Consider the following 27004-nt stretch of genomic DNA (forward strand, 5'->3'; position numbering starts at 1 on the left):
AGCCACTCTGGGCGGCTCCCAACAGAACACTAAAAATAGAATAAAACTTCTAACATTAAAAACTGCCCTAAACAGGGCTGCCTTCAGATGTCTTCTAAAAGTCAGATAGTTGTTTATTTCTTTGACATCAGATGGGAGGGGGTTCCACAGGCAGGCGCCACAACCAAGAAGGCCCTCTGTCTGTTTCCCTGTAACCTCACTTCTCACAGTAAGGGAACCACCAGAAGGCCTTTGGAGCTGAACCTCAGTGTCTGGGCTGATCGATGGGGGTGGAGACGCACCTTCAGGTATACTGGGCCAAGGCCATTTAGGGCTTTAAAGGTCAGCACCAACACTTTGAGTTGCGCTTGGAAGTGTACTGGGAGCCAATGTAGGTCTTTCAGGACCGGTGTAATATGGTTTTGGTGGCCCGGCCAATCCCAGTCACCAGTCTAGCTGTCACATTCTGGATTAGTTGTAGTTTCCGGGTCACTTTCAAAGGTAGCCCCACGTAGAGCACATTGCAGTAATCCAAGTGGGAGATAACTAGAGCATGCAACACTCTGGCGAGACAGTCTGTATCTTGGACTTGTCTCAATTCAAGTAATGCTGTCCTAGCAGAATCTAAATTTCTTACACTGTAAAGATTGTATGTTTTGCCTGACTGTCGGAAAAGCAGACCATATGTGAGTAACTGGAAAACATGCCCAAAGGGGAAGTGTATAGAGAAAAGGGAACTATTGAACAGCTGAGACTGGATTCAAGTTTTATAGTGAAGGGAAGGTTTTACACACAGACACATACACTTATGTAAGTTATTTTTGAGACACTGCAAAAAGTGAGACTAATATTTTTTACAAACAGCTTTTGGACAGGGGCAGAACTAGGCTTTATTTCACCTGGGTCAAAGACCCAGTTTGGTCCCCCCCCAATGTGTGTGTGCAAACACACACACAGGCTGGGAGCCTCAATGGCACCCCTTTGGAGGTTTCATTGGGATAAAAAAGATTTTATTAGAATATAAGGAGCTGAGCTTCAGGATGGGAAACCTTTGCCTTTAAAAGGGTACATAAGCAGAAGTTCAACAAAATGCCCACTGCCATAGCTTTATTGCGCTAGGATTGTTTTTGTTTGAATTCCTGTATGGTGCCCTTTATGAGCACTGGTGACCTGGCTAATGTTTTCATGCTACATATAGCTTGAAGAAAGGCGAGAAGTGAACACACCTAATAATAAACTGCTATAGCTGTGGTGGTTCTTTATAGCTGAAACAAACCAGACGGGAGCTTTTCTCATTGCTGCACCTCAGGAGTTTCTGCTTTGCACAAGGCACCTAAAGAGGCGAAAAGGGTGAGGGAAACATCCTTCTATCCATGTTTCAAAGTACGTACTGCCGCGACCAGAACCTTTAACCACGCCTTGCTTTTAATTTAATTTTTTTCTGCCTCGCCGACCCTGAATCTCTGCTCTAGCCTTGCGCCTGGCTCGACAGGATTGTGGCCAGCGCCGCTGGAGAGCCCAGAGGACCGGAAGTGAACATTGGTTTCCGGGGGCCGCTCTGGGCGCGCTACTCTATGGCTGCGCAGCCCGTTGCGCTCCGGCTTCGACGGGGATCTTGCCCTCCGCGGACCCAGCCGAGGCCTTCCGCTTCCCTTTTGGAGGCCGGTGGCGAGCGACGTGCAGTGGGGGGAGGGCCGCGGCAGGCGAGAGGCAGGAGGACGGCGCCCGGAGCGCATCCGCTGAGCTGGCCTGGCCTTTCCTCCCCGCCCTTTTCTCCTCCGGCTGTAGGCGGGCTGCTCGCTGCCGCCGCCTCTGCGAGTCTTTGGGCGGGGGCGAGGCCGCCGCCGCCGCCTCTTCCTCCGGTCCCCGAGCTTGCGCCTCCCTAGCGCCCGCCTCTCCCGGGCTCAGAGTCGCGCGGGCCTGCCTCGGTGTGTCCCATGGACAGGCACAAAGTGAAGCGCCAGAGGCTCGACCGCATTTGCGAAGGTAACGCCCTGGGCGGAGGGAGGGAGGCGTTCGCTGGGCGGCGGGGAATGGGCCTGGCCCCGGGGCGAGCGCCTTCCTTTCTGCCAAGCGGCGGAGGATCTCGTCGCCCTTCCGCCGCAGTGACAGGCGACTTCAGGCGGAAGGTTTATTCGCGCCCCCCACGCCCCTTTCTGTTAACGGGGTCTTGGATGTGGTGGCCCTTTCGCCACTCAAAGCTTAGATCCTGGTACCCTCGCCAGGTCCGTCCAGATACTGAATGTGTACACAAGCAGGATTAGCCCAAGTGCAAATGCCTCCCTGTCCTTTTAGGGAGCCAGGAGCAAGGCAGCCACATCCCGTTTCCGGTCTTGCAGAGCGGTTCAGGTGGCTACACATGCTCCCGTCTCAAGAAATCTTAACGGTGTTCTGATCAAGTAGCCCAACAGTCTTATCCCTGTATTGTAGATGGGAGAAAGAGCCAAGGCCAAGAGAACGGGGGCTTTCCTTTTCTGGTCATGAACTCTTAACAAGTTCATGACCAGACACCGAAAGGGCTCTTAATACAGTACTGCTGTTTTTATTATCTGCATTTTAATAGATTTGTTTCTTACAATGTTTTAATCCTATTAGAGCTTAATTGCTTTTTAACAATTGCCCTTTATATTTTTTTAGCATTTTATAGTTTATCCGTGTTAATTTACATAAGCCACTTTGAGTTCCTGTCTGGGAAAAAGATGGGATACTACTACTACTACTACTACTACTACTAATAGTAGCTTTACTCCCATGGTGTGCTAGACTAGGAGTAAAGTGGATTCAAATTTGTGGGAGAAATGGAATTATAAAGTGACATAGTGTATCTTGAATTTTCAGACAAAGTAATTCCATAAAAGCAGGGCGTGGAAACAGCTGTCTAATGTTTCAAAGTGGAGCAGAAAAGATTGACGGCTTTTATCTTGGCAGAATCTGGCAAAAGCTGTGCTGTGGTGGTGGGTCATTAGAAGCTCTGGCAGCTGGGTTGTGCCTGATGGGAGAGTCCAAGTAAACTTCTCCCAAGTAAACCGTTGATGCTTCTGACAGGTGCTTCCTGAGTCTTCTCGCATTGTGTGGGAAATTGGGGGTCCAGTCTAACTGAAAAGTACAGAACATTGTATTGGATCTGGATTAGGTTAGTTGAAGTGAAATCTCATTTATTCAATGGGACTTAAGTTGGACTAAGTCTGGAATCAGTCCATTATTCACAGCCCCCTTTTAAGACTCTGTGTCATTGCCCCTTTTTTCTTAATTGGAATACTGTTAATGTGGTCTCTGGAGCCACCGCCCACTTCTCCAGACTTCCATATAAATTTTCAGCTTGTCTGCTTGCCAAAGTAACCCAGTCTGATCTAAGTAGTGAGGCTGGAAGGTATTGTTCTTTCCCTGAGTCAAGAGGACATCTGCAAGACTGTTCTAAAGTAAAGTTAGAAAAGAGAGTAAGGAACTTCATCTGTTCGGCAGCAGATGTGTGGTTACTTGAAAGTAAAGAGAATTGTGAAGAAACGGGTTGTGTTGCTGGCTCAGCTGTTATTTGACATTATGCTTTCTTAATTCTTATGCAGTGGTTGCCTCATCTTGTGACTAATTCCTTTAATTGCCCGACAATGGTTTCTTATCTGTATGCTTTAATGTGTGAGCTGGACCATTCTTAGGTGACACTCTGCGTATAATGCCCTGTGGCCTAACACTATTGCACAAATAATCCTGTATCTGTGTAGCATCCTAAAGAGACAGGGGAAGATGCTGATGCAAGTGCAAATGTCTCCTTTGTTCCTCCTTTCCTGATTATATTGTGATTTATCAAAGCAGAGTGCTTAGCTCTTCACTCACTCCTTCATTATCTTAGATTTTTACTGACTAGACTCAGGCATCAACTGTACTGTCTCCATACCCTGGACACACATATACACACAATGTCTTAACTAGGGAGGATGGGTCCAGTTTTTCAAAAGGTTTTTGGATTCACCCTCAAAACATATTGCCAGTTCCCTTCCCTTCAACTAGTTGCATGCATGGTTGAAGTTTGATCTCTGTTAGATAAACTGTCCTTGCTTTGTACTGCAGCATGATTCTGTGCATGGTGTTTGGCAATGTCTCTCTATTGAATTTACTCCTTTGTAAGGCTTGATTATCATTATCCCTGTGGATAGCATGATGAGCATGAGGCTTCCTCTGTTCACCAGAACAAGCAGATACACTTTTCTATCTCTGGACTGAGAGTCTGGAAGCAAAGCCACAGCTTGCGCCATCCTAACAGACAAACTGTGGTTAACCATGGTTTGTTTCAGACTAAACTTTGAAACCATGGTTTTAGGTTTGCATGTTTCAAACAACTGCATGCTTCCTGAAATGAGCACAAAATACAAAGCGTTGTTTTTGTGGGTTGTCATCACTTTGTATAGAGACCTAGAGACACTGCTTCTGTTCAAGAAAAGCTGTTTGCCTTATCTCCACACTCCTCTCAGATTGCTTTTAGACCTATTTCCTTCAAAGTAACTTGTGAAAAATATTGCTCTTCTAATTTTATTTTTTCTACAGATAACTCCCAAATTGCATACATTTGTGAACGGGTTATCAGTATCTGTTATATGATAATTGACTTTATAAAAGGTCTGTGAATAGCCAAACCTCAGAACTGGTTACATAGTTTGCAAGTATCTCTGGGTCCTGTTGCATGCATCATGAATTCAGGTAATGTTTGCATGCTGGTATGACAAGTGATTCATGGTAGCCTTTGCATGTAAGAAAAGCAACACAGAAAGCTGCCTGTGCCAGATCAGACCACTGGCATACTAGCTTTATAATGTTTACAGTGGTTGGCAGCAGCTCTCTAGCGTTTTAGACAGGTGTGTTTTTCAGTTCTGGAAATATTTGGGATTGAGTCTGTGACCTTCTGCATACAAAGCATGTGCTTTAGCACTGAGCTGTGACTCTTCTCTGATTCCCCCCCAACCCTTACATTTGTTTTCACTACGAATTCTTGGTGATGTTTGCTTAGGACTGACATAAGAATCTTGTCATGCTCACATTTGCAGCTCATTAAGATGCTTTTTCCCTGTAGGTATAAGGCCTCCTATTGGTAATGGCCCAATGCAAGCCCGTCCGCTGGTTGCCCTCCTGGATGGCAGAGATTGCACTGTAGAGATGCCCATCCTGAAGGATGTTGCCACAGTGGCTTTCTGTGATGCACAGTCAACTCAGGAAATCCATGAAAAGGTAAACACACTTAAACAAGAATATCTTTAATAACTAGCTACTATTTGTAGTTGCTTCCAACCCCTTCCCCCTAAATTCTGCAGAAGCCCAATGAATTTGCAAATAATTTAGCAGAGAATTTGTGGGAGGGTGGTGCATTTTCTTAGACTTCACACTGAGCTTGTGCAGAAGCCACACTCTATGGCTTGCTGTTTCTACTGCAGAAGGCCATGGGGGAGGGAGAGAAACAACTCCTCCCTTGAATTCCCTGTGAGAACTCAAGACAAATTGAGGGAAAGTGAGTGGTTTCTCTTCTTCTGTAAAAGCACTGAGATGCTGCTTGTGCCTTCTGCAAAAACCACTGCTTCACAGAACTTAGGGAAAAGGATCCTTATGCTGGGTGTGTGGGGTGGGGCAGGGCTGCTCACCATGGGGCAGGGAGGGGCAATGCTGCTGGCAATCAAGTAAGTGGGTTTGCAGAATCCTGATCTGACTAGTTCTAATGCTGTGGAGCAAGCATTATTCTGTTGTTCTGTCTTCCCATAGGTGCTAAATGAAGCTGTTGGGGCTCTGATGTACCACACCATTACCTTGTCGCGCCAGGACCTGGAGAAGTTCAAAGCTCTCCGGGTCATTGTGCGAATTGGCAGTGGCTATGACAATGTGGATATCAAGTCAGCTGCAGAATTAGGTATGGTGATCCCAGTGCAATATTTTCTAAAAAATAAATGAATACATAGAGTGAAAACATGTGCACTGCCTCTTTGTGTTCAGTTTACTGGGTCTAAATTGGGGGCTAGCCAAAATCATAAACTCCTAAGAAGCGATGAAGTGCTCACTATTGCAGAGAGAGAGAAATTTGCAAAGCGCACCACTGTTTTATTTTAATACATTTGCTTTCATAAGAACCCCTATAAGTCAGGCCTACTATGGATTAGAACTATTTTAGGAATTTTATAAAATGTAAGCTGTTAAATAGCTACTTGTTGCATGTAGTGGCTGACCTATGAGGACATGCACTAACAACATAGTACTTGTGTTTGCTTTGAGCAACAGTTTTTGCAGGCTGCTATGTTAGCTAAGGCTGTAATTTTCTAACTTTCTGGTCCTAAGCCGATTTATGTGGAGATAATGTACAGATTTCAGTGGGCCTTTTTTTCACAAGGATACTTTGGTTCAAGATGTAAACCATTTTAATAAGTAGATTTCTTCTTTCTTTGGCAATCACTCGTAGCCAAGTAAGATTGTCTTCCATGAACACAGTCTTAACAGTGTGTCCATAAGTGACTGTGGAGGCCAATTCTGGATCCACACGTCCTTCCACACTGGGGACATAGGTTTCTGGATGGGAGTTGATCACAGTGAGAGTTTGCCAAATGTGCCTTCCTCTTAGCACGTTTATCCCTTTCGTCCTGAGTTCAAGCGTCTTCAAAGTCCATGACACCTAATTACTAATTAAGCAAACACAATACAAAAGTATAGCATAGTTTGCAAATTAAACTCTACGTATACGTCTAGCTTAAAAGCAGTAAGTGTTCTGCTACTGATCTCAACACCTGTGTGAGAGCCATCTAATGGAGTTCCTATAGATTCTGCAGTCCTAGCCTTAAACTCTTGTCGTACTGAATAACCTAAATTCTCTTGAGTTTTGGTGGTGGTCTGTCTGTATAGTCTTCTTGAAGTGTTTAATGCCAAATGGAGTATTGTGGCGCTTTTAGACTATAGTGTCTCCTGAGCTATGATTTCCACAAGGACAAGTATTTTCAAGAAAAAAAACTACCCTATTTTTCCATCTATAAGACTCCCCCATGTATAAGATGGCCCCTATTTTGGGGGACTTCAGTTTAAGAAAATGGGGTGGGTGTATCTGTGTATAAGATGCCCCCAAATTTTTGGCATTATTTTTTAGGGGGAAAACCTAGTCTTATACATGGAAAAATGTGGTATATAATCGAGTCCCTTGTGGATAGATCATAGCTAAATAGTAAGTGACATGTGTTGTGAATAGAAGGTTCTCTCAGGTTTAGTCACTGATACATACCGTTTAAAATCTTTTAGGTAGCAGGGCTGGGGAGAACCTCTGCCTCAGAAGTTGGACAGCTAATATCAGATAAAAACAGGACTAAATTAGATAGCCTACTTACCTGATTTGGTGCAATGCAGCTTCTTCTCTCCTTCATCCAACTGCCTGATTGTGACAGAGAGTTTTCCTGTCCCCAAAATTATCATGGTGTTGATAGTGGGAACAGGATTTTGCTGTACATTAAAATGTTGGGCAATGTGCTCGTGTCAGTATCAAATATATTGCTTTGTTTGTAGCTCTGGAGTGTTGGGGAATCCCTTTTCTTCATCTGTATTGAGATTGTTTGGGAATTGCACTAGCCTCTTCTTCCTATTTCCTCAGGCATTGCAGTGTGCAACGTCCCTTCTTCTTCTGTGGAAGAGACAGCCGATTCTACCCTTTGCCACATTCTAAACCTTTATCGTCGGGTTACTTGGCTCCACCAGGCCATGCGAGAAGGAAACAGAGCCTCAAGTATGGAGCAAATCAGAGAGGTGGCTGGAGGTGCTGTGCGTATCCGTGGGGAGACCTTGGGCATCATTGGCCTTGGTAAGAAATTGGCTGCTCCTAGAGATACAGACCAAACTGTTCAGAGTTATATGATCAGACATTCATTTATTCATTTGTATACTGCCTTTCCACAAAAAATAATGCTCCAAGTGGCTTGCAACAATGAAAACAGGAATGCATTTCAAAAGCAAAGAGTGCAAAAACTATTTCATAATAACATAGCAAAACAATACAGTAGCAAATATAATAATCTGATCATCATCCTCTTTGTGTGCCTCCTCCATGAGAGGGTGGCAAGACAAGAATGGACCTTTTTTGCAGTGGCTCCTCTGTTGTGGAAATCTCTCCCCAGGGAGGCTTGCCTGGCGACTTCATTACATATCTTCAGGCACCAGGTGAAAATGTTTCTCTATAACTAGGCCTTATGGCCTTTAAATGTTTTTGTGGGAGGAGTGGCATTATTATGTATTTTGTGTTCTCATTTTGTATTATTCTCGGTAGTGGTGCCCTCCCTGTGGTGCCCTCCCTTCAGATGTCAAGGAGATAAAGAATTACGTAACTTTTAGAAAACATCTGAAGGCGGCCCTGTATTGGGAGGTTTTTATTGCTTTGATATTTTTATTATGTTTTTAGATATGCTGTAAGCCGCCCAGATGGGCGGGGTATAAAAAATAAAATAAAATATAATTAATAATGTTGTCAACCACCCTGTGATCTGGATGAAGGGCAGTGTACAAATTTAATAAATAATAACAACAGCTGATAAACTTTTCAGTACTATCAATATATCAAGATTACATAAACAACATCAAGCATCCAAAAATAACAAGGGAGCTTTACAGTTTCACCTTGGTCCTAGAGTCACCCCTCCCATGATGTTGCTCACAGTCCCTCTCCTGTCGTGAAGGAGCCTTGCAGTGTGGCAGCTCTCTCCCTCTTTTCATAGCTTGAGGCAAACCATTGCTATGGTTTGTGCTTCTACTGCAAACCAGGATCGGAGAGGCAAAAGACAGGAGGTGAGGTGAGGAGGGAATGTCTAAGCCCAAAACATCCTTGACTGCTTCTTTATATCTTCCGGCTTTGGGGTGGGTCTCCTTGCAAGCCCCTAGGACTCTCCAGGGTGCTCCCCATTTATATGTCTTTCACTGACATGCATAGAAGTCTGGAACATAACATCTATGTAAATGGGGACTTACCTGTATGGGAAATTTACTAGATGTGGAGAGACTTATCTAATCGTTAAATTGAAAGTTTGCAGAAATGGGTGTCGCATGTTGAATGACGCTCCTGCTCATTCAGCCTTTCTGCCTTGTTGGTTTTGTAGTTCAACTTTGTTGCTCCTAGTGCGAATGGAAGGTTCCCACTGATAGATTTGGGGTGGCATTGGTATCTGCCTTATATTTAGTTAGGCCAGTAGTTCACCTGGTAGAGCAGCCCTCCCCAATTTGGGGCTGTCCAAGTGTTTTGGCCTATAACTTCCAACATTCCTGACTATTATCCATGCTGGCTGGGGCTGGTGGGAATTGCAGTCCGAAACATGGAGGGCCCCAAGTTAGGGAAGACTCTAGTATTGTGAACAATCGAAACTTCAGTTGCGTTCTGCAGTGCTTGCAAAGAACCTCAACTAGTCCATTGATCACAACTGTTGCATATATGTGGGGTCTGTTTCCTTGGAGAGAATACACAGAAGACCTCAGCGCCCACCATCAGTCTTCCCTCCCCTTCTCTCTATCCCTAAAAAAAAGAGTATAGTGTTTCGTAGGTCATTCCAAGTCTCCTCCCAATGACTTAGCTCTTTGGGAGGAATGTGTTGTGCTGTTATTCAGGTGAATATGTGTTCCTTTTTTTCAAGGTCGAGTTGGGCAAGCAGTTGCTCTGCGAGCAAAACCCTTTGGCTTCAATGTGATTTTCTACGATCCATATCTGCCTCATGGAGTGGAGCGTTCCCTGGGGTTACAGCGGATGAGCACCCTGCAAGATCTGCTCATGCACAGTGACTGCATCACATTGCACTGCAGCCTCAACGAACATAATCATCACCTCATCAATGACTTTGCCATTAAACAGGTGCAACATTGCATTGTGCTGGGAGTATAAGTTGCTGCTGTAGGGTGGTTTCATGAAAGCTAGAAATGTGTGGATCTGGTGCTTGCATTTCTGCTGAGCGTGGCTTCTTTTGTTGTGAATAGATTGATTCTGTGATTAGAAACTGCCTGTAACAAATGTTTGGCTTCAGTCTAAATATAATAAACTCTGTAACTGGCAGTGCTGAGTAAGCAAAGAACAGTGACAGCACTGAACTGTTTCAAACAACTCTAGATTCTTTTAATATCATGTTCTTCCCGGTTTGCCCACTCAATGTTCTTTTTAGAGCGAGTGTGGTTTTATACTATAGTGACTCAACGCTTATTTCATTTGAGGTCTAATTTTTGTACTTCTGTTATATGGGTTTGCAGTAATGGTTCTTCTCAATTGTTGTCACCCCATGATCCAAATATTGGCTGTTCTCTTCAACTACTACTTTAAAAAACCTTGAGGGGGATCCCAACAGAACCTGAAAGCAGTTGTTCTGGTTGGTGACGAAGGACTGGTTGGGGGAGGGAGAGAGTGCAGAGAATGGACAGATGATGAACCTCTCAGGCACTATTTTCAACGTCTGTCCCCCCACCTCCAAGTTTCTGTTGTTAGATTCCCCTTCTTTTCTCTGCTCCCTGGGCACCTTTTGAAGATTTATGTTAATTTTGGTGTGATGTTGTGCTGAGCCCTAAGTGTGTTTTTGAGTAAGAAAATTGTGTATTTCAGAATGTATGTGAGGGAAATACTTCAAATCTATTTTGTCCTGATTGTCCCATACTCCTTTTAAACTGTGCTCCATTTAAATTTTACTAACAATAATGTCATTTGGACTCAATAATAGGTTATTCAAGCTCAACAGTAGCCTGTATTTTTTTTTTTTTGTTTTTTTTTGCAGATGCGCCAAGGCTGCTTTCTGGTGAATACAGCTCGTGGAGGACTAGTTGAAGAGAGAGCCCTGGCTCAAGCCCTAAAGGAAGGGAGAATCAGAGGGGCAGCATTGGATGTTCATGAGTCAGAACCCTTCAGGTAACAACTCCACTATTGCTCTGTACTGCTGCCTGCCTATACCACTTTTCACCTCTCCTTCTCCAAGTGTTAGGGCTGCCAGAGATCATAATAAAAAAATGCCCCTTTCTCTACATCACAGCTTTGCGAATGGACCCCTCAAAGATGCTCCCAACGTGATCTGTACTCCTCACACAGCCTGGTATAGTGAACAGGCCTCCATTGAATCTAGAGAGGATGCAGCTAAGGAGATCCGAAGAGCCATCACAGGTAGCTCTGCTTTTGCTTCAGAGATTGTTTCACTGGGATAGGTCTATACAACTGTTGTGATGGAGCTCCTTGCCTAATTGGTGGAGGTGGAAATTAAGTCACTGGATTAGTTCTTTAGCTTTTTAGACCACTTAGGCCTGGCACCCCCAACCTGCGGCCCTCCAAATGTTTTGGCCTACAACTCCCATGATCCCTAGCTAACAGGACCAGTGGTCAGGGATGATGGGAATTGTAGTCCAGAACATCTAGAGGGCTGAAGGTTGGGGGTGCCTGAATTAGACTGTTTTCCTACCCTGGTGTTTGGGAGATGTTTGGTGCTGTTTCAACATGGAGTGATGCCTTGGAGGATTTTCTTGACAGCAGTCATATCTAATGACATTGGTGCACCTAGAAACTGCAGTTGAGGGAATCGTTTCTCATGAACACTGTGGAAGAAACAAGCAAATTTTTCTTGCACTACACCATTCTTATTTTTCATATTATATTTGTGGATCTATCTTGCATCCTATATACAAAGTAGAGAAGCAGTTAGGGTATCTTTCCCCTTTGACATTTGGGTGTAAATAACTTTGGCATTAGCACCTAATATACCTCTGTATATTTTGACTTTGTTTTAGGTGTCATACCTGATCATTTGAGGAACTGTGTTAATAAGGAGTACTTGCTTTTAGCAGCTCAGTGGTCCAGTATTGACCCTGCGGCTGTGCATCCAGAGCTTAACGGAGCTGCAGCTTACAGGTGAGATGTGCATGCATTCTTACCAATAGCTTTTTGCACAGGTCGCATATGCACAGTGGCGTAGCGTGGGGGGTGCAGGGGGTGCCGGCCGCACCGGGCGCAACATCTGGGGGGTAGGGTTAGGGGGCGCAAATCCACGGGTTAGGGGGTGCAAATTACTTGCCTTGCCCCGGGTGCTGACAACCCATGCTACGCCACTGCATATGCATCAGGTCTCAAAAGGATTGTATTCAGAAAATTTATCTAGCTTTGTGAGACTGACCCAGCCTCCCTGTCCACCTTCTTTCTGGCAGCAAACTCCTTTGAAATAAAGCTGCATTGCTTTGTAGATTGTAGCTCTTGAATAAAGAGCACCAACCCAGGTTAGCCAGAGGGCTTCAGGACCTTTTTCAGATGGGTTACTGGCTAGGCACCGTTGTAATGATTTTAATATGTAGCTCTAGGTAAAGGTAAAGGGACCCCTGACCCTTAGGTCCAGTCGTGACCGACTCTGGGGTTGCGGCGCTCATCTCACTTTATTGGCCAAGGGAGCCGGAGTACAGCTTCCGGGTCATGTGGCCAGCATGACTAAGCCACTTCTGGAGAACCAGAGCAGTGCACGGAAACGCCATTTACCTTCCCGCGTTCCTATTTATCTACTTGCACTTTGACGTGCTTTCAAATTGCTAGGTTGGCAGGAGCAGGGACTGAGCAACGGGAGCTCATCCCGTCGCGGGGATTTGAACTGCTGGCCTTCTGATCGGCAAGTCCTAGGCTCTGTGGTTTAACCCACAGCGCCACCCGCGTCCCTAATATGTAGCTCTACCCTGCAGCAATTAAGACAAAACCTGCTTCGGAAGATAGTGGCCAGAGGATTGTGGCCTGATAAATGCCAAGTTAAAGCTGTAATAGAATTTACTGTAATGCCATTTCCTACTAACCTTCACTTAATTGCTTAATTTCTGAATGCCTTTTATATAATGTCAGTGAAACCTTCAAGGAAACACTCCCTGGATTGTAATCACCCTGTGCTTTCTTTTTTGTGGCAGGTTTCCTCCAGGAGTAGTGGGAGTAGCAGCCACAGGGCTCCCAGAGCCACCAGTAGAGGGGATTGTACCTCACGGTATTCCCTCTGTGTCTCACTCTGCACCCCATACCCCTTCTCCGGGAGAGTCAAGCAAATTGGAGCCAGACAGAGAAATCTCCACTGACCAGTAGCATCTCTGTTCTCTTTATCCCCCCATGAGAAAGCAGGGAATGCCTCCATTTTTTTTAGGACATATTGTGATCCCTGTGGACTGTTTCCTGTTCGCACCGGACAGGAGAATGCATTTCATTGTTGGCAAATTCTAGCTCTTGCCTTTAAACAGATATTTTATATCAGATTTAGTTTAAATCTTTTGGTGAATCTTTTTCCTTATCTGGGGCAATGAAGCAGTGACTTTTCACCCTCTTGGTAATGTTTAGTTTTAACATGCAGGTTTCCTTCCCCTGCCTCCACTGTGTGATATACGGGAAAACAGTACCTGAGTAGAATACTGAGAATTCCAGTGATTCCAGAACAAGACTGGTCTGAATTTAAGGTGGTTTCTTAGGTTGAAGGTCAGCAGAGTTTCAGGTACAAGGGGCAAAGTACACTGTAATGGGGAGGGAAGGTGCGCATGTAGGTTTGCTTGGTAGGAAGGGGAGCCCTGGCTCAGTTGTGGGCATTTACTGCTTTGGCCTGCCTGTATGCTCTTAACTGATGTGCTTGGTGGGTGATTTGCTCCTAGGATGCTGGGGGTAAGTAATTATACGAACCAGAGTGAATTGGAAATTCTGCCTGGAATCTAATTTGTGTTTCAAGATGTGCAGAGAATTTGCATTGACAGCCAAGATGCTTACGAAGTTACAGGGAGGAAGATTCAACTGAGATTTGGGCCCAGCTCAGGGAATGAGGAGTCAGCTCCATATAGGGAGGCAGAAGGCATTTCAGAAATCAAGGTGTCAGGTTACATAAATGCCTGCTCTTTGCACGCTTATTAGTGCAACTTTGCTACAATAAGATGATTATGCTGAAATCCTAGAACTTAAACTTGGGACCTAAGTCTCGTTGACCTGTCTCTTAACACGCATCAAAGGCCAAGCCAGGATTCTTCCCTCTTATTTTTGTTTAGTATGAAATGTCCCAGGTGTGTGCGTGCTGAATTTTCAAGTTCTTTACTTCAACCCCTTTCTCTGAATTGAGTCCTTCTCTTGCAAAAAAACCAACCAACAGAATTCATTCTCAAAACCTACAGATGGCCACACAGATTCTTCTTGGGGAGAAATAGTTGGTCTGTGGCAAACTATGGCAGTTGCCTTTTAAAAACAACAACAGGCGTATGTTTTAACCAAGGCATTTAAACCAGATTTAAAGGCAGAACTAGTGCTGTACATTGTCTCTTATGAGGTGAATAAATTCTTATTCCCTGGCACTGTCCACACAGCATATAGTTCATAAACAAAGTATTTATTATTGTTGGAGGATAGCCTTGTCATGTTGCTTGGACTTTACAGAACTCTTTGACTAGGAAAATGTTATGGCTTATAATCAGACCGCCTAAGTATTAAGCTCAGAAAACAATTGGGGGTGAAGAATAGGAATTTTTTGTTGTAATCAGAATTCAACTTTACCTTGTTTTCTTCCAAACAAAATGCCAGCCAGGCAACCTGGGAACTGGGTGGAGTAGAAACCTCATCCTAGATCTTGCTTACAACTGAACATTGATAATGGGCTAGCATGTCCCCAAGCATCCCAATTTTCCAAGACTGTCTGCAGATATTGGCAGGATTTCTTCAATGCCAAGTGCTAACTGACAGGTGTACAGAGAATCCCTTTCAAGTGAGGGAAGCGCTGAGCAAGAAAAATCTTACTTTTGTATTGTGAGATGGTATATGGTGCCCTTGTAGTGTGTGCTTTGTTAGAATGTGAGTTGGAAGTGTTTGGTGTAATGTAGACTCTGGTAGTGGGGGAGGCACAATAGCTTTATAATCTCTTGGATGATTATGACTTCATGTTTAAAATTCACATACCTCTTGGGTCGCTCAGGGTTTTTAGCAGTCTGTGCATGGGTGGGCATGCTAACAGATGTTAGTGCTAAGTGTGTGGCAGTAAATGTGGGGAACCTTTGAGTGAAGCCTTCACCTCTGTCGAAATTTAACTTGGGGCAAAAATAACAGTTTCAGCTTTTTATTTGATCTGCATACTAATCTGCTCTAACCAACCTGAAAACTGGAATGCATTGCCATTTGGGTTGTTGCAAATATAACACAATGCTGGCCTTTAACTTGGGTTAAAGAAAATGGGAGTAGCCTGTGTGACAAGACACTTCCTCACCCCTTCCTTTCTCCTGTGTAAATTTCCTGTGCCCGCACCATTCCCCACCTTCAGTTCCAAAATCTAGGTTCACATCTGTGTTAATCAAGATTAACATTGCTCAGACCTAACTCTAAACAAGGGCAAAGAGAGCTAAAGGAATGTATCTGTGAGAGGAGACGGAGATGTGATCTTATTGTTTGCTGTTGATCTGTTGGCCTGAGCCAAGGGCCAGAATTGTGTCCGCACCAGCCCTTGAAAAACTCTGCTCTCTGTAGTGGGCAAACTAGCCAGCTGTGAGGTGGGCTGCATGTATTACATTTCACAATCTGTTGAGGAGAAAATCCCAATCTACAAAACATTCACACATTGCTGATGTGCCTCAGATAGCCATAACATTAGGTGCTACTCCAGAGGGCAGTTCAGGGTTGTGTGTATTCTCCACCAACCTCCCCATTACACAGTACTCAAAATTCTGATTCATAATAATATAAATGTGCATATTCTGCTTCCAATAGATCATCATGTTTAGGGTATTTTTACAGAAACGGCAGGGAATTGTAGAGAAATTGGGATTAGTGAGAAAGACGGTAGGAAATAGCCATTGAGGAAGAGCAGGGAATTGCAGGGCTCTGGTGCCCTGCCACTCTGCCTTTTAGTTTCTTGTACTTTATCAGCATTAGTTATGCATTGTCAAGCTGTTGGCTACGACCATAAGAGCAGGAATGTGCTTTAAAAAATGAAAGCTGAAATTCTCAGGATACCAGGTTTGATTAGATTTCATACTTGGATAGGGGATACTGATGTATTTCACTGTCCTGTTGCAACCCAACTATTAAGTTCTGTCAACCCATGGGTTGAGCATTCCTGCAGTGGAGAATAGGATGCCTATTGCCCCAGTGTCACATTGTATTACAAGCAGAGAAATCAGCAGCATCTTTTGCTCAGCTTGCTGCTAGCAATTCCTAAATTCTGTTTGTAAGATTTTCTGATCAAGGTCCCCAGTTGTGGGATTGCCCAGAGTCTGTTCATCTTGCCTGTTTCAGGGAGTAGTGTAAGATACACTTAATTAAAAGTGGCAACCATATATTAGTAAGCAAAATTATTTTTTACACATGAATACCTCTAAAGACTTATCAGGTAAAAACCTCCATAAGGAGAGAAATTGGGAAGATCCCAGCTGGCTAGCACTGAGCCTTTTGTTTTGTAGAAACCGTGCTGATTGGCATACTAGAAATACATAAATGATAAGGCTGTGTCAGTCTCTGAATGCTGGTGAACATTGTATAAGCCTTAAGCCCTCAAAGATAGCCAGTATTACCTAGACCTACATTTGGGAATTAAAACAACTTTGAAACTGCCAGAGTGGCATCACTTGAGGATCCAGATCAGGTTTGAGACTCCTTAGCTAATCAAGGGGTTTTTCCCCAGAAAGCAGGATGGGCCAGGTGCTGATGAAAGTGCTCCAGTTGCACATCATGGTATATTTTTGGTTCAGACTAGCAGTTGCCACAAGAAAGGGTAATGCTAAAGCGGAGTCTCTCTCCTGACACTAAACATTGGTTCAGTGACCCCTTCTCACATGTATAGATGTGAAACTCCTTGCTCCAAGTTTTATGCATGCTGGAGGAAGAATAGACTTCCTTCAGAATTAATGTGGAGCTTAATCCCAAAGAACATTTGTTCCTAACGTTGAGGCAGGAGTGCCCTGGGTCATGCCAAGCTTATCTGCAGGAGGAGCTCACTCTGTCCTAAGGTATATTCTGCTTGTCAGGTTTGCTGTTGCTGACCAGCTTTTTTTATAGAGGACTCAGAGTTTCAGAAATATATTTTTGTAGCCAATAACTAAACTGTGAAACTTAAACAATAAAGCATGTAAAAGCATTTCCAATGATGTTTCCTGTACAGATGTTTCTCCCTTCAACTCTCTCCTGGCTTTTGTTAGAAGTTTGACAGTTTCTTTGATTATATTTTAATAAATATTTCCTTTATGGTCATGTGGGTTTTCTCATTTCACTGTGTTGCTCCCTTTACAATGTATTTGACTAACCGTTTAGTGTCTGCATTACAACTTTTGCAAATCTGTTCAATTGGTAAACATGATGGGTTGGCTCTAGAGATTAACCTGCGGAAGTGGGGTGTGGTGGGGTGGAAAGTGACTAAGTGGGGCATTATGGGGAAAGGGAGAAATAACAGAAAGTTAGTGAAGTAACTTCTGTAAGTATAGTTTCTACTCACAGGAGATGCATCTGCCCAGTTTTACACTATATCCCTGTACATCACAGTCTACTCTATTCAGAAATGTCTCTTGACCCTTGGAATAGCCAGGAAGAGAAGGGGATTGGGAAAGTTACCTTTGACCTGCCTCCTTCCATAGGCAGATCTGCATCCTGGGCACTTGGTATGTGGTCTCTTAAAATTTTAAGATTTTAGATAAGAGAAATCTGGTAAGTCTAAAATGGTAATAAAAAGTTGATGTGGCAATGGAAGGCAACTTCCCCGTAGCTGCTGAGGTCCTCTCACAAATCCCACAAAAACAAATTGGAGATGAGCTTGCAGTATGTCCAAATCTGGGTGAGTTGTGTACAGCTATTAACCAAATGAAAAACAACAAAGCCAGCAGACCTGATGGGATACATGCTGAAGTCTTCAAATTGGGCGGAATTGAACTTAAACAACAACTTCAAGAGCTCATCAAAAAAATCTGGGAGAAAGAAGAGATCCCAGCAGACTTCAGAGATGAAAAAAAAATCAATTTTTTTTTTTTTTAAAAAAGATGATAGAACGGATTGTGGAAACTACTGAGGCATCTCTTTATTAGCTGTGGCTGGAAAAATTCTTGCAAGGATCTTGGCAAACCATCTCCTAGCTATATCCGAGGATATTCTTCCCAAAATGGTTTTTGACGTTCTAGGGGGACAGTGGATATGATTTTCACTGCTTGGCAAAGAAAATGCAGAGAGCAAAACCAACCCCTGTATGTGGCATTTATTGACCTGACTAAGGCCTTCGACACTGTAAATTGCACTGTCCTGTGGAGTGTCCTTCTGAAAATCGGCTGCCCAGATAAATTTGTGAACATCCTTTGACTCATCCATGATAATATGACTGCAACAATTGTGGATAACAATGGCTCTCAAAATGAACCGTTCACAGTGGGATCAGGCGTTAAACAGGAATGAGTTATCACTCCAACTCTATTATCTTCATCGCCATGATCCAACACATTGTCTAAGGGAAACTCCCCACCGGAGTAGAAATCATATAACGAACAGATGAAAACTCTTTAAACTGAGTAGGATGAAAGGAAAGAGTAAGGTTACCATAACTTCCATCATAGAGCTTCAGTATGCTGATGACAACGTAGTTTGTGCACACTCAGAGAATGACCTCCAAACAAACTTAAATAGCTTCACAGCTTATGGAAAGCTTGGCCTATTGCTCAATATCAAAAAAATCAAAGTGCTGCACCACAGGCACACAAAAAGCCCTATGCAGTGCCACAAATCCAACTTAATGGTGCCATGTTAGAAAATGTTGACCACTTTTCCTACCTGGACAGTTATCTTTCCACAAGGGCCAACATCGATGCTGAAATTGAGCATCGCCTGAGCTCTGCGAGTGCAGTTTCCTCCTAAGTGAAGCACTGAGTGTTTGAGGACTAGGACATTTGCAGAGAAACCAAAATGCTTGTTTACAAAGCCATTATGCTACCAATTTTATGCTTGTGAAACACGGACAACTTATAAATGCCATCTCCAACTCCTCAAAAGATTCCATCAACGGTGTCTCAGAAAATTTTTACACATCACTTGGGAAGACAGGTGAATTAATGTCAGTATACTGGAAGAAGCAAAATGATTCTTAAACATCAACCAAAACATTCTTAACCAAAACCTTAAATGATTCACCAGTGCCGAAGCAATGATTCTTAAACATCAACTTTGTTGGACTGGTCATGTTTGGATGCCTGATTATCATCTTCCAAAGCAACTACTATTCCCAACTTAAGAATGGAAAGTGAAATATCAGTGGACAACAGAAGAGGTTTAAATATATTCTCAAGGCAAATATTTTAAAAATGTAGTATAAGCATTGATAACTGGGAAACACGGGCCTGCAAGCGCTCCCATTGGAGAACAGCCTTTACCAAAGTTGTTGTGGACTTTGAAGAAGCACAAACTCAGGGTGAAAAGGAGAAACGAGCTAAAAGGAAGGCACGTTTGGCAAACCCTCACCGTGATCACACTGTGGAAGGACGTGTGGATACAGTCACTTACAGACTCACTGTTATGACCGTTTTAATGGAAGACAATCTTACTCGGCTATGAGTCATCACCGAAGAAGAAGAAATGCAAAGCCTTCATACTTAGACTGGAGCCTGGGGAATGCCCTATTTGTAAATTGTAAATGACTACTGGGGAGAGCAGACTGTCCTTAAATGGAGCATTTTGCACAGTGGGTGACAAAAAGCTGACCTAGGTTGGTTGCCAGTTACTTTATTAGTTCAGTTACACTCATCAGATGAGCAAAATCCAAGGCAGGCAACAAACGTTTTACAACTTAGCAGTGTTATAATAATTTAAGGTCTTGAATATATAAATTAAATGTTCATAAATTTACAAGGCAAACACATACATAAGTATATAAACCATGTGTCTGAAATAGTATAGGTGAGCAATCCTGAAACCATTTTGACTCCTAAATTGACCTCAAATGTTTCTCTGCAAGGAGGAAGGAAATGGGAAAGCCTCTCCACTGTCTTTTGCTTACCTGTCTTAAGGCCATATTTGTGTATGAATAGGGTGAGCCTGTGACCAGGATTCAGGCATTAAAGTACTTACCATCACAAAAGAATGAAGTAAGAATTCCCTAAACACACATGAATGTTCAGGAAATCATATACAACTTTAGCTGGTGAAAGCTCCCCTCGGGCTGAGACCTCGTCAGTACAGTAATATGACTTATAACACCCGAAAAGAAGAGGGCAGCCCTTCTTGTACCTCAGGTCAACCAAGGCACGGTAGGTGGCCATTCCACTTTCCCCATCAGGTGTGATGTGCCTTGTGGGGTTGGGGGGAGATGCTTTAAGGTTCTGTGCTGCGTGTATCGGGGCCTGTGGAATGAGTCCCCTGCAGCGCCCCCTACGGGCAAAAACGAACAACAGGCACCTTGGACAAGAGCGCGACGACTGCGGTGCATGCCGGGAGCGGAGGAGTAAATAAATAAGGGCGCGCGCAGGGCACGCTGGGAACTCGAATCAGGGGCGGGGCCGGCAGGCTGGCCGGCGCGGAGCACGCCGGGATTGGAACGGAGGTTCTGGCGCGGGGCACGTCGGGATCAGGGCGGGCTGGTGTTCGGGGGGCCCAGCGCAAGGCCGTCGCTCACTCGGTGTCTCCGGCGGCGGCTGTTGGGCTCGGAGGCGCGACGGAGGCTGCTTCTGCCCGGCGGGGATGGCGGACACGGCGGCCTCCCCGGTGGGGAAGCGACTTCTGCTGCTGCTGGTCGCGGGGCCGGGCGAGGGCGAGGCGGCGGCGGCGGGGCCGGAGCCTGGGCCTGCACTGCCCTCTCGAGCCTGGAGGAGCGGGACCGTGCGGGCCATGAGCGGGGCCGTGCCTCAGGACTTAGCGGTGAGCGCCTTCCTCGGGGGCGGGGAGCTGGGGCTCGTGTCCTGCGTACGTGTGTTTATGTATATCTCCCTCTCTGCCTAGGTGGGGGTGGGGTGTGTTGCTGAGCTTCTGCTTGGACTCCGGAGGGGAGGGGGAGGGGTTTATCCGCTTTCCTTCTTCGGCCGAGGTAGCTCAGCCTCCCTGCTCCGCCTCTTCCTTATCTGGTGGCAGCTGCCGCTGCCGCTGCAGAATCTCTTGTTACGCTTCGTCTCGGCTTTCGGTTGCCGCATCTATGGCCGTCCTTGGTGATTCCCCCCGAAGTGAGACAGCGCGCGGTGCTGCACCCGAGACCGTTTACCTCGGGGGTGAGATGTGCGTGGGGTTGTACTGAAGTGGCGGGTGAGAGAAGAAAGTATGCTGTGCGTTCCTGCTAAGGAATGTTTGTTCGTGGTAGTTAGGATTGGGGCGCCTCAGATCCCTTAACGCTGGTATCTAGCTGCAGCGCGTTTGAAGTCTGGGAGCTTTAAACGTTTCGTGTTTTCCAGCTTAGATCCCGTACTTTCCTTAGTTGTTGGGATCGCTGCTTATGTTTACTTCAGTGCAGTGTTGTGTTTTCCCTATGCCTTGCAGTTTTATTAGGTAGAAAGGATAATCTAAACTTCGAAGATGCTTCCACAAAAGTACCAGGTCGAGGGCTGCCAAGTGTTCCAAATAGGGCAGGTTGAGGCTTGTGCGTTCATTTCTTAATGGCATGCAGCCTTCTATGGGATATATATATTTGTGTCACTGGTCGAAAGCCAGCACTGATAATGGGTACCAGTTCAGTGCTGTTGCTATTACGATTATGCTGTTATTGTCTGTGAAGGATAGCTGCCAGTGTGATTATTTTTGAAAACACCATATCCACAGCACTTAGCTCTTGATTTCCAAGATTCAAAGTACTTCAGCTAAAGTGCCTGAGGAAGTTGTGTTCCAAACAACTGTAGCAACGACTTTTTTGTACCATTGCCTTTTTACACCTGCCATCATACCTTGGTTGCCTATTCTGGCGCTGTAAAATAAGGATAGGATGTTTGGTGAATCCCTTTAGGCCCTAAAAGCAGAGTTATTTTTCAGATTAACCCCAATTTTTAAAATTTAAGGTGACTTAATTATTCAGAAACTAAGTACACTGAAGACCCGGAGAAGGCTCTTTCCCATCTGGTTGATAGAATCAAATCGATTTGTAATTCTGTTGCTCTGCTATTAAGTAGGGTGCAATACAATTTGGAATAAATTATCCTAAAAGTATGAAAACATTGAATTAGTTGCAAATAATTGCCTAGGAAAGAGATCTTGGGAGTTTCAAAAAAAATCCTGAAAATATCAGCTGAAACTGTTTAAATAATTGACAAATCATGTGGGCTGTGTTTATATATGAAAATAAGAACTCTGCTGGAACAGATCAAACACTAACCTAGGACTCAGCTATACAGCTGCAAATAAAACATTTAAAGTGTGTTTTAAGTGCAATATACCATGTGGCACTAGATGGCAATGGTGAGCCTTATGGAAAATTCAATGTATTTTTAAAAACACTTTTAAAAAAAGCATTTTCAGGACGGTTTTTATATGTGTATAGTTTACACCCTTGACTAGCACCCTATGTCTGTAGTGGCCATTACTTATGAGACACCCACAAGCAGGGCATGAGAGCAAAACCCTTACGTTGCGGCTCTTCCCAGCAACAGGTATTCAGAGGTATACTGCCTCTTATTTTGTAGTTGTATATAGCCGCTGATAGTCTTTTCTCCCATGAATTTGTCTAATCCCCCTTTCAACCCACAATGGTGACCCATCAACATCTTGTGGAAGTAAATGTTATAGTTTAACTGTTTTAAGAAGTCTGATTCTTTTTTCTATTCTTACTCTCCCACAGTTCCACTTAGCTGGATTCCCTGGATTCTAATATTTTAAGAAGGGGGAGACAAACATTCCCCTCTCTGCTCTATATCTTGCAAATTTTATTCACTTCTGTAATCTGCTCCCTTGCTCAACTTTTTCAAAAACTGAATAGCCCAAATCTTGTTATCTCTTAGGTATATATTCCAGTCTCCTGATATATTTTTCCCTTTTTCTGTACTTTTCCCAAGTTCTACAATAACTGGGCTCCTGAGCCCCACAGGGGTGCCGCAGAAAGAAGGTAGTTGGTGAAGGGAGCCGTGGGCTCATAGGGCTTATGAGTACTTTTAATTTAAAGATAAGGCGATTAATTGGTGGCATGAAAGAAGTTGATAAAATTATGCATGGCATGGCAAAGTTTTTATCCTTTCATAATGCTAGAACTCATGGACATCCAGTGAAGTTGAATGTTGGAAGATTTAGAACATACGTGGTGCTATTTGGTGATTAGCTTATATATTTTGAGTTTATAACACTGTGTAGAATCCTCATTAAAAGTCCCAGTATAACTGACTAGATTTTCCAGGAAAGGCATGGTCAAATACAGATATGATTGACCACCCCCTTTCAAGATTTCTGTCCACATTTTACACTGAACAAACGGGCATCTGTGCATGCTGAAAAAGAAGTAGCAGTAGTGTTGAACAGGGAATGGCCATAGTTGGTTGTGCACATGCTTAGCATGCAGAAGAACCTAGAGGTTTATTCCCCTTGCTGGGAAAGAAAGAAAGTCAATGTAGGCAATATAGGGCTGCTAGATGGACTATACTGATTTCTGTGTCGGCAAGAACTAGGCCCCTGTATGATTTTTATGTGCAAACATGCCATGAGTGATGTTTTGCACTGTTTTGCAGATTTGTTTCAGTGGACCTCTGAGGGTTCCTCTTCCTGAGGCTTTCCCAAACTGTGGTTCAGGGACCATCAAGCTTCAGTCAGGTGGCCTGTCGTGTATCTATGAATTTTTGGTTGAAGGCACAAGATGGCAGAACCCTTGCATTAAATATTTGTATTGATTTTATTATTACTGCTTTTATTATCTTGCATTTTAATGTATTGCAATTTTAATTCTATGGAATTAAAATTGTAATGCAATGAAATTGAACATAAAAGAAATAAAAGCAGCAGTTAAAATGCAATTAAAATCGTATAGCATGGTAGTTTGTTACATAATTGCTGTAACAAATTGAAACATAATTTAAGTGTTGCACCAAACTCTTGGCAATTTTCAAGTGGTCTGTTTTATAATTCTTTCTTAACACTTTTCAGAGTTGTGTTGGTGGGAGTGATAGTCTGAGACAACTGGAACCAGGATGAGAAATTAAGGCTTAGATATGTTCAAGTTTTCAGAATACCACAATTTATAATGGGGTGTCGTCTAGGTATTGTTACATTGGGCAAGTTACTTTAGTAAAAATGCTTTCAAAGAGATTTCACATGCTTAGCATGCCTTGTCATTATTCAGTGATAGTGAAAGGCTTACTTAATATGCAGCTAGCAAACAATTTGTTTAATTTCTGAGCATGGTATGTTATAATCTAAAAGAGGACATATCCCTTTCCAGGGTAACTGTGTGCAATGCAGTTACAGTTGGAAGATCTGCTGGGGAGACTCTTTTTGTCCCATCAGCAGCTGAAGTGCAAGTGAGGATGTGGGAGGGTTCAGTTTAGACTGAGGAGCTCCCTACCTAGGGAAGTCAGTCTTGCCTGCTCTCTTTCTGTTTTTCTGCCATCTGGTTAAGGTGATCTTGACCTGCTGGGTTTTTTGCTGATGCCCTGACTTTGTGTATCTTATCTTCAAATTTTTAAAACTCTTGTTAGGATTACCATTAGCTGTTTGGCTATTTTGAAGACGCTACCAAGTGCCTTGATAATTTTTTAATGGAAAGGTGGGATATAAATACATTTAATTATTAAGCAATACTAAATATATAATATAATCAGTAGTAAACAATTAAAAGCCAAAACTTTACAAACTTTTCATCAAAACTCAGATAATATAGGATTATTATCAGGATACAGAGCAGGGCAATATTTTTAAAATAATGTAACATTTGCATTAACAATCCATTACAGACACTTCATCAAATAAAGCTAAACAGAAGGAAACTAACCACTAAGGAATCTAAATATAAAAATCCAAGCAAAAACATAAAATGAAACAAGGTTGGGAAATGGGAATATAAAGAAGAAAATAGGAAATTTGAATTACCCTCAAAAGCATTCTGATTAGCCCCAGAGATCATTATTGTACTAAATACAATAATAAAGTACCCAACTGGCTCCTTATTTGTGTGTTCTACATACACCTATTAATCCCTCCTGTCTTCCAGGGACAAAAATAGAAGTAAATAATGCTTTATCTCTCACTAGAGGTAGCAGGTATTAGAGCATCTCTCCCACTTTTGCTTCCACCAGCTTCTCATTTGCTGAAGGCAGAAAATCTTAACCCACCCAACAGAGAGAGGTGAAGACCTTCCAGCTCCCCTTCATCCAAACATTATAGTACTTGCTGGTGACAATTTGTTGAGATGTGACATGACTCCCAAAGGGGCAGAGTCAATTTTATTTTTATGTTCTGAACTGCCCTGAGATCTATGGATGAAGGGTGGTATACAAATTTAATAAATTAAATAAAATAAATACAAAGTGGAATATCTCTCCTAGAAAATGGTACGTCCTGGAGAATAGAATTTCTCCTGGGTGATTGTTTCCTTTCCAGATGTAATACAACAGGACTGTTATATAGCAGCTCTGGATCAGAGAAGGGTTGGACTAGAGCAGCTGCAAGCGTGCACACAGGTTCAGACACTTATAAAGACATGATCAGGAGTGGCCATGGTAGTGTCCAGGGAGGTCTGTCAAAAGCTGAAGATGAAAGGCAGGAGATGGGAGGCAGCTGAGTAAGAGAAATTATCAACCTGAGTGTTAAAATCACCAGGAAGAAGCATGGAGATGATGTTAGAGAGGAAGAAGGTATGCCAGGCATCAAGTAGACTCTTTTCCAGAGTGAACTTCAAACAGTGTGACAGTGGGCAAACATTAATGTAGCTTGAGGAACTAAATTACAAACAAATATATAGCATTAAGTTATTGTAATCTAAAATTGGACAGATGCAGTTTCATTCCTGTGATCACATCAGGTACATCACGTACATTACATCTGGAATGTTGTATACAAACATTATTCTTCAAATGGTTTTGTTTCAGAATTGGGCGTCAACAGTGTCCCTTAACCCCTTAGTTGAAAATGGCACCTCCTTAGTGGAGCAGTTTTGATAAGAAATGATAGGCATCACTGTTTCTGCCTTCTCTTAAGCTTCTTGCAAGTAAAATAAGTGCCTGTCTTCCATAGCACAGAGAGATGGAGCCGAAGATGGGGTCTTTTTTTATTTACAGGACACTTTGGAGAAGGATGGAGTCTGTGGGTGCACAGTCAAAGATTTTGCCAGATCCCATCTGTATCTTCTTCCAACCCTCCATGTTTGCTAGAGGGCTTGATGGAAGAGGGAAAGTATTTACTGTTTTTCAGGAAGCTTTGGTGAAGACAGGCTGTGTTTCCCCCACTTTTTCTGTCCTCCTCCAAAGTTTTCTGCAAGTCAGATATTGGTTGCTTCTCCCTCCAGCCCTTTTAAGAATTACAGGAGTCTGAAGTGAGGTGCAATTTTACTTTCACTGGCATTAGTTTGCATAAGGAAGCCTGGCACCTCCCCCACTGTTTCTTATCTTATGCATACCTCCATGCATATAGACAAGACTCTGCCTCTGTCCCAAGCCCTGTATGAGAAAGGGGTGAAATCTTGTCACCCTTGCAGCAGAAAGAAATGGGTGGGGTGCAGAGGAACCTCTTGTTTCTCCTTCCCCACACTGCAGCCCAAACTGAAGAGACCCTGGCCTCTTCCAAAAGCCCCCTTTGCTTGCGTCATAGGTGTGGCAGTGGGGTTGAGATAAAATTTGTAGTGAGGACAGGTAGAGGTTTATCTGGTAAGCCAAGCTGATATTTGTAGACCCCTATTCATTACAAGCATTTTGCTGACTGATTGTTGTGACTTTGCCCACATGTGTTTGAAAGAACCCATTCTGGGATCTGTTGCAGATATTTGTGGAATTTGACCGGTGCAATTGGAAGCAACACGCCTGGGTGAAAGTTCATGCTGAAGAAGTGATCGTTTTGATGCTGGAAGGGTCTCTTGTTTGGGCCCCTCGAAATGACCCAGTTCTGCTTCAGGGAACTAGAGTGTCAGTTGGGCACTGGCCTGCGTTGGTGAGTATCTTCATTTAGCTTGTTACCCTTGATAAAAAACAT

General features: G+C 43.5%; 3 protein-coding genes across 10 annotated transcripts in view; 2 read left to right on the forward strand and 1 right to left on the reverse strand.

Moving 5' to 3' along the window:
- The window catches only part of CDC25C (cell division cycle 25C), a 158423-nt gene that overhangs the window by 43030 nt on the left and 88389 nt on the right, over nt 1–27004 (reverse strand). The gene's annotated exons all lie outside the window — the stretch shown is intronic.
- LOC310838744 (C-terminal-binding protein 2-like) lies at nt 1422–17149 on the forward strand. 2 transcript variants are annotated; one of them, XM_083726387.1, is made up of 9 exons: nt 1422–1965; nt 5042–5196; nt 5722–5866; nt 7580–7786; nt 9600–9814; nt 10719–10849; nt 10971–11098; nt 11716–11836; nt 12865–17149. In XM_083726387.1, exons 1-9 carry the CDS (start codon nt 1917–1919, stop codon nt 13031–13033), a joined length of 1320 nt encoding a protein of 439 aa, XP_083582513.1. In that variant the 5' UTR covers nt 1422–1916; the 3' UTR covers nt 13034–17149. The 2 variants fall into 2 exon arrangements, with proteins under 2 accessions (XP_083582513.1, XP_083582514.1); XM_083726388.1 differs by lacking the exon at nt 1422–1965 and adding an exon at nt 2678–2933.
- The window catches only part of KDM3B (lysine demethylase 3B), a 37495-nt gene continuing 30897 nt past the window's right edge, over nt 20407–27004 (forward strand). For 2 of the 7 annotated variants that reach the window (XM_083726348.1, XM_083726349.1), the window contains exons 1-2: nt 20407–20782; nt 26795–26962. In XM_083726348.1, coding sequence (XP_083582474.1) covers nt 20606–20782; nt 26795–26962 — 345 coding nt within the window. In that variant the 5' untranslated portion in view covers nt 20407–20605. Of the gene's footprint in view, nt 20783–20861; nt 21127–25632; nt 25675–26770; nt 26963–27004 lie in introns of those variants that run through there. The other 5 variants (XM_083726347.1, XM_083726346.1, XM_083726352.1 and 2 more) reach the window with 5 other exon arrangements.

This window comes from Podarcis gaigeae, assembly GCF_964106915.1.
Source record: "Podarcis gaigeae genome assembly, chromosome: 2".
NCBI classification, from domain to species: domain Eukaryota; kingdom Metazoa; phylum Chordata; class Lepidosauria; order Squamata; family Lacertidae; genus Podarcis; species Podarcis gaigeae.

What these genes read in the sequence shown, in the direction of transcription:
- LOC310838744 (XM_083726388.1), top strand. Translation starts at nt 2,861, where the DNA reads ATGTTTCAAAGTGGAGCAGAAAAGATTGACGGCTTTTATCTTGGCAGA. An exon ending in GCAAAAGCTGTGCTGTGGTG is followed by an intron (nt 2,934 to 5,041) that starts GTGGGTCATTAG and finishes TTTTCCCTGTAG; the next exon opens with GTATAAGGCCTCCTATTGGT. An exon ending in AACGGAGCTGCAGCTTACAG is followed by an intron (nt 11,837 to 12,864) that starts GTGAGATGTGCA and finishes TTTTTGTGGCAG; the next exon opens with GTTTCCTCCAGGAGTAGTGG.